General features: G+C 40.7%; 1 protein-coding gene across 2 annotated transcripts in view; it reads left to right on the top strand.

The window, feature by feature from the left end:
* The first annotated feature begins 3,069 nt into the window (after positions 1–3,069).
* Positions 3,070–7,500, top strand: part of LOC135112191 (uncharacterized) — a 15,458-nt gene continuing 11,027 nt past the window's right edge. Inside the window, exons 1-3 of one of the 2 annotated variants that reach the window (XM_064026305.1) lie at positions 3,070–3,246; positions 4,337–4,412; positions 5,487–5,669. In XM_064026305.1, coding sequence (XP_063882375.1) covers positions 4,346–4,412; positions 5,487–5,669 — 250 coding nt within the window. In that variant the 5' untranslated portion in view covers positions 3,070–3,246; positions 4,337–4,345. The remainder of the gene's footprint in view (positions 3,247–4,336; positions 4,413–5,486; positions 5,670–7,500) is intronic. The other variant, XM_064026304.1, reaches the window with a different exon arrangement.

Raw genomic sequence — 7,500 nt, 5'->3', positions numbered from 1 at the left:
TACCACTCATACCTGGCTGTACCTGCCTGCTCTATTTATTTCCTGCCATAGTGAGGTGTTAATTTCCTTTGTACTGTTCGGTGGCCTGTACACTACTCCCAGTACTACTGACTATGATCTTTCCTTAATATCTACCCATATTGACTCTGTTTTGTGATCTGTTTTAATTCTACTTTTAATACAACACTGCAATGTGTCCCTAACGTATAACGCGACGCCTCCTCCTCTCCTGTTTTCCCTGTCTTTAGGAAACAGTGTATAACTATCCATCTTAACCTGTGTTAAACACGTTTCCTGACTTATCTAACCAAGTTTCTGTTAAAGCAATGTATCAAGATTCTCTACACACGCTATTCATCTAAGCAAGTCTTTTATTCTGACTACTTCTACAATTTGTTTAGTAAACACTGCTATTTCTCACCTTCTCTCTCTCTCTCTCTCTCTCTCTCTCTCTCTCTCTCTCTCTCTCTCTCTCTCTCTCTCTCTCTCTCTTTGACCATATTTTTCTAATCAATAGCATATTTGAAGCAAACTTTTACAATTGTTTACCATAATATTACACCATTTTCTTTGAGGCGTAACAAGGGAGGTATTTCAATGGATACTGAAGTATTACAGATTTCCTTGCAACTATTGATGAAGACGTGTATTTAGTTTTCGATAATAATAAATAGAGATAAGAGTCCAAAGTAATAATTTCTTTAAAGTTAATAAGACGAAAGTAATCCACAGCGTCGCCTACATCTGTGGTTCCTAACCTAAGAAGGAAAAGAGGAAGCTATTGAGAAACTCATGTGCCCTAGCACCAAGAACGATTAAGTATAGAGAAAAAAAAAACATGAATATTTCAAGTTATCCTTTAATTTTAAGATTCAAATTGTATAAATTAAATTATTAAGGCTCTATTTTAAATATAAAATAGCTAAATGCATAATAAAACTTAATGACACCTCAAAATCGTGAGGTGTGAATCAATGTAATGTAATATTTTAATCTTAATTAAACATCTTGTCGTATTGTTCCCTTCCATTATTCTCATTTTAAAAATTTCATGAACCCTGCAGTGCACCATGCACCCTGCCTGACCATCATTGGCTTACACCGCTAGTGAGCGCGGCGTGTCAAATTGTGCATGTGTTTGCCATCCTTGTAACTTAAATTTGAACTTATAGATGCAAGACCGGATTTTCTCACTTCCCTACAAGACCCCACGACACCCTGTGCGCATAAACAACCAACAAGTGGAGGAATTGTTGCAAAGCTTCCGGTGTGTGTGCGTGGATACAAATGTCATCAGCATAATAGATGATGGTGAGGCCAGGTACTTCAGGGAGTAAAGAAAACAGGCGGTGCATCAAAATGTTAAAGAGAAAAGGACTAAGCACACCATCATGCCGGATGCAAAGCTTAAAACCCTCAACAGAACTGCGCGCACCCTTGAACAAGATGCGGGAGGTCCTCTTATGCAGGTACTCCCGCACCCAACCAAGGAGATTGCCCTTAATTCCGAAGTCCACGAGCTGGTCAAGAATCACATCCTTGCTGGCAATATTGAAGGCGCTTTTCAGGTTGATGAAAGCAACAAGATTGTTTGGGGTGAGGCGGGTGTACAGTTCCGTGAGGCAATGGTGCGTACTACGTTGTGGGAGGAAGTCGTAAAGTCTGGGAGATAACTTATTCTCGAGCCTGAACATTAGCCGATTGAGGAAGATGCGCTCCGTCACCTTATTAAAGCAGGATGTAAGCCTGACAGGTCTATACTTGCCTGTGCCAGGCTTTGGTATCAGTATGAGGTGCTAGAGGAGCCTGTCTACTCTCGACCAGCATGAGGACGGGTGACCAGCAGGCGGCCAGCGTCACCATTTAGCACTATGATGCATTTCGTCACCATCGCTTCAAGTACCGCCGTCGGGGCCTGTGGATACGAAAACACAATGTGGTGTCGGCGCGGCTGAGACTCGGCTACCGACCTCTGTGGCAGGTTGCGGGCTTGGTAGACGAGCTTCGCTACACCTCCTGTCTCCTGTGCCACTCTCCTAACACCAATAACCTGCAACACTGCTGCCTGTATTGTCATGTTATGGGAGATCTGCTCCCACGTGGATAGCCTCTCCTAGATCCTGTAATTTTTGACCAGCGCTTTGACTCAGTTCGGGGACCGGCACCTCAGTGGGCCTTCTTTTTTTTATAAGAGATTTGTTGCCCTTGGCCGGTGCCCCTTTTATATATATATATATATATATATATATATATATATATATATATATATATATATATATATATATATATATATATATATATATATATATATATATATATATATATATATATATATATATATATATATATATATATATATATATATATATATATATATATATATATATATATATATATTAAGAAAAGAAAGAAGAAACCAATAACTTTTAATGATTTATCACAACTTTCATTCATCCATGACACAGATTTGTTTGAAAGTAACACACACACACACACACACACACACACACACACACACACACACACACACACACACACACACACACACACACACACACACACACACCTCTCTCTCTCTCTCTCTTTCTTTCTTTCTTTCTTTCTCTCTCTCTCTCTCTCTCTCTCTCTCTCTCTCTCTCTCTCTCTCTCTCTCTCTCTCTCTCTCTCTCTCTCTCTCTCTCTCTATATATATATATATATATATATATAACTCTGGGAGAGGGAGAGTTAGACAGAGGTGACTTAGATAGGTTAGAAAACGAGAAATAAAAAAAATGGATTACTTCTGGAATGATATATATATATATATATATATATATATATATATATATATATATATATATATATATATATATATATATATATATATATATATATCATTCCAGAAGTAATCCATTTTATATTTCTCGTTTTCTAACCTTTCTAAGTCACCTCTGTCTAACTCTCCCTCTTACTTATCCTTCCTCTCGTGCAGGTAAAAGGGACGTGCTGTGATTGGCTAGCAGAAGTGACTTCACGAGAAAGGGGCGTGGCTTGCAGAGTGACAACATGATTTCTCGCCCCCGTCCCGCCTTTCCCCTCAGTCTCGCACCAGAAGCCAGGTAGTCACCAAGTCGTCAGGTCGACTGTGCGGTGCCACTGGGAAAGCGTGAATAGTGCCCGTCAGTCTTGTAGTGCCGTAGGAGACTCGGCAAGGCACTGTTGGTGGTGATTGAGAAGTTACTCGCTTTGTCATCTCATTTCACGGTAAGTTTTCATGGGTTGTATTGAGTGCCAGTGAGAGTCTTGTATTGACACCGTGAGGCAAATGTAAGACGCTCAGCAAGATAGATGCAACTTGAAATTGTTGGTTGGAAGGTGTGAAACATTTCCGGTACGGAAAAGGTTGAAATGCAAGGGGGTTTAAGTTGAAAGCGTTGGATTATAAAAACAATTAATTACTACCAGCGATGTAAAATGCTTGTGTTTTCAGGCTTCATAAGGAGACAGTGTTACAAGGCAAAAATAATGCTTTTCACAATGCATGGTCAACTGAATTTCAGTCATTTCCGTTGGAAGCATTATCACTTTCTAAGGTCCTTTCACTCAGAGTGACGTAAGAAGGTTTCCACAATTGACCCACCCTGTGAGAGATAACGCCGTAAAGCAGGCGATCTTCACAGGGCATTATGTTCCATGACGAGGCAGAACTGTCTGCTCAATGAAGGATGCTCAAGCGTCGCTCATGGGAGGCAGGGTGATGGTGCGAGAGAAAGGGGTCAGTGGCGTGGAAGCGTGGCAGTGCGGGACGCCTGGGGCACACTGCAGCACGCTGTGTCACACTGACCTGTCCTGGCTTTGTTGCCTCTGCCACATATCCCAGTTTGGTGGCATGGCACTCTTATCATCCTCCCTCCCGTTGTGTTTCTCTCTCTCTCTCTCTTTTTCTCTTTCCCTCCATTATAGCAGCGGTGCTGTGTTGCTGCAGGGAAAAAATCAACGCATCAGTCACTTTCTTTTATAACGCCTTTCCTGTGACACTCCATCTTTCTATTATACCGATACCAATTTTGTATTCTTGGCAATGTCAGTCTCTACAGTGATCTTAATCTTTATTGACATTATAACCATGACTCGACATCACAAGTATGTACCGTAAGTAGTGTGCCCTTTCTTGGCACTCTTGCTTCCCCCTGCACTACGACCGCCTATCTTTGGCAGCAGGGCTTTTGGCTGGGACTTAAGCTTTCTTGGCTTGATGATTTCTTCATTGCATTGCATTTCTTCATGTCTCTATCGCCTGTTTGAGTCTGGTGCATTCCCGTGCCCCGCCGTGACACTCCGCTCCTCCTTACAGAGCCGCGAGATGGAGCCACGTGTGGTGATCGTCCTGGCACTTCTGGGAGCAGTCTCAGCGGCTCCTCAGCTCTGGTGTGAGTATGATTGGACGGACACACGCACGTAAAAAGAAACACACACATACACACACACACACACACACACACACACACACACACACACACACACACACACACACGCTAGCAAGCAGGACGTCATTAATAATAAAATCAATAGATAAATGAATAAGCAAAATAGTCAAGAAATATATAAATAGATATATTACTTAATAATAACTTTAGGCAAATATAATTGGAAAGAGTTTGATAGCATCATCCTTTTATTTGCTCTATTTTTTTTTTTTTTTTTTTTCAGTGGCGATTAAATTTTTTTTCGTTTTTCATTTTATGTAGTTTCTGGGTCAACTTTTACATGTAAATAATCACAACAAAATGTTATCTAACCTAACAAACACTTTACACTGAGGACAACATTCTAAAAATTTTCGGCGTCTTATCTCCACTACTTTTACTATGTTAAAGCGAAAGTCACTGGGGTTTTCAAAAGCGTTTTCTTGATTCCAGCAATAGTTTTATTAATGAGGATTCTACATCGTCAATGGAAAAAAAAAGGTATCCATAAGGAGTCGGCTGATCATCTCCAGGCCTCGAGAATAGTCCTCATAAAAGCGTGAAGCGTTTGAAAATACGAGTATCCTTCACATTGCTTTAATCTATTTTACCGTCCATGCATAATGATTACCCCGCTGAAGACAGGTGACCATGGCAACTTTGCTGTTGACTAACAAGCCAGCCCTCTGATTGGTATTGGTACAAGTGTTCATTGTTGCTTTTTTAGATGAGCGGCAGAGTTTATATTCCTTTATATTCCTACCTAGATTTTTATTGATTTACTAGATGTCAGATTACTAATTCAGTGTATTACAAATAACAAAGAATATTTAGCAGAAATATGAAGTCAGTTCGCCTCAGTTTGAAAACAAAACGTGAATACTTGGGCCAGTGAGCGGATGACAACATTGGGTAATATGTTCACTTGTCGTCAGGCGGTGAAATTACTGTGACAAAGTCGGTAAAACAGAGCATGTGGACTCACGGAACTGAAGCCCACACTGTCCTAACTGAACACCGTGTCTCAATCATATGCAGTGTCCGAAAAATCACACCTGGGCCTGGAACAAGCGCTGGCCGGCAGGATTCCTGGGATCTACAAAGGCTACGAGGGGCGAGGCAGTGACGTGATCGTGCTCAACATCCTGGGCTTGTCTAACCCAGTTGGCAGAGACGACTTCGACCTGGGCAGTCCTGAAAGCAACGAACTCCTGCCTTCAAGTAGGACTGGATTCTTTCTGAGTGGGGTTAAGGATTTGATGTCTCTGCATGTGTGATCAAGCTTTGGTTTGTGCCTCTTGCATCTTATCCTCTCTTTTTTCTTTCCTTTCAATTCTTTGTCCTTTTAATTCTTTTAGAAATCCAAGTCTCTCCTCCTTTCTTTAATAATGGACTAGTTGCATGTCCGATAAAAATAAATAAATAAAAAGCTTTTTAAAGTACTGAATTTTCTTTTGACGTAAGTGATTAATTTAACAAACCAAAGTAAATGAGCTGAGAAAAAAACCCTCGAAGTTGTTGAAAAAAAACAAAAAACATGGAAAGTCCTGGGTGGAGCGGCTGTTAGGTTCAGCGAGCATCGCTTAGTGCAGGGCAAGATCTACATATTAAAATTTAAATACATAGATCTCGGTACAGGGTAGACCATAACAGAGTATCTCGTACATCTGCGAACATTGGTGGCAATGGTGTTTCGTTACAAGATACAAGAACACAACAATGTTGTGTTCTTGTTACAAGATACAAGAACACAACAGAACAAAAAATGCTGCTAATGTCACATTCCGTTTTCTCTTGTAGTTGAATGAGAAAACGTACAGTTTTCATGATTCCCAGAAAAAAAATCATGCTCTAGTTGAATTAAACTGTAACAGTTTTTGGCACGTATTGGGCGGAGAACGACCGCTTGCGATCATTTGATAATATAAAACTCCTTTTATACCAAAAGAAAGAGCAAGAATAATAGAAAAAAAAGAATTCTTTAGGTAGACCAGATAAGCTTAAGTTTACAAAGAGGAAACTACGCGAAGGCATGACCCTTAAAACCCTGGCTTTCAAAACCACAACACAATCATCACGTCACTCAGAAAATCCTCACGTAAAACATAAAACTTCTTAATATCAAACGAAACCAGAATAAACCAGAGATAAGCTTTGAGAAAAAAAAAGAATATGGAATAACGAAGCCAAGTGCATTCTTGCATTCAATTTTCATTAACTTGATACCAACAGGACATTTCAGAGAAGCCTGCGGTGTCACCTGGACGAGGGAGCAGCATAATCCTTTGTGCCGCTGGAAGGAACTAACACCTGACTGTAGTTGATGATGACATGACTAACAGGTGATTGTGGGCACGACGAGGGCAGCCATTTTGTGCATGACCTAGAAGCAGCATGCAGAGAGAGAGAGAGAGAGAGAGAGAGAGAGAGAGAGAGAGAGAGAGAGAGAGAGAGAGAGAGAGAGAGAGAGAGAGAGAGAGAATATTCTCCTCACGTTAGTAGAATCGACACCAATCATGGATACACACACACACACACACACACACACACACACACACACACACACACACACACACACACACACACACACACACATTTTTCGCATGTCAGTGTTTGATTACTTCACAACAAGAATGAAAAAAAAAACTATAAAATGAGAGAGAGAGAGAGAGAGAGAGAGAGAGAGAGAGAGAGAGAGAGAGAGAGAGAGAGAGAGAGAGAGAGAGAATGAAATTCATGGGGAAAGTCTATTTACACTATGGTTGTGTGTGTGTGTGTGTGTGTGTGTGTGTGTGTGTGTGTGTGTGTGTGTGTGTGTTTTAACTTCAGTGCAATGAACACAGACCATCAGACTCAGACCATCAGAGGCGACTGACCTCATGGTAGAGACTGAATAACCAACCTTGTGTCTCATATTGAACCAAAACAACACCACCACCACCACCACCACCAACAACAACAACAACAACAGAAACAACAACAACCACTACAATCACCATAAACAATTAATACTAGTACTTCACTGACCTTTCGCAACAAAAAACTGATACAA

Source organism: Scylla paramamosain, chromosome 23, assembly GCF_035594125.1.
Source record: "Scylla paramamosain isolate STU-SP2022 chromosome 23, ASM3559412v1, whole genome shotgun sequence".
NCBI lineage: Eukaryota > Metazoa > Arthropoda > Malacostraca > Decapoda > Portunidae > Scylla > Scylla paramamosain.
The sequence above is the reverse complement of the archived record's forward strand: the minus strand, read 5'-3'. Positions and strand labels throughout refer to the sequence as shown.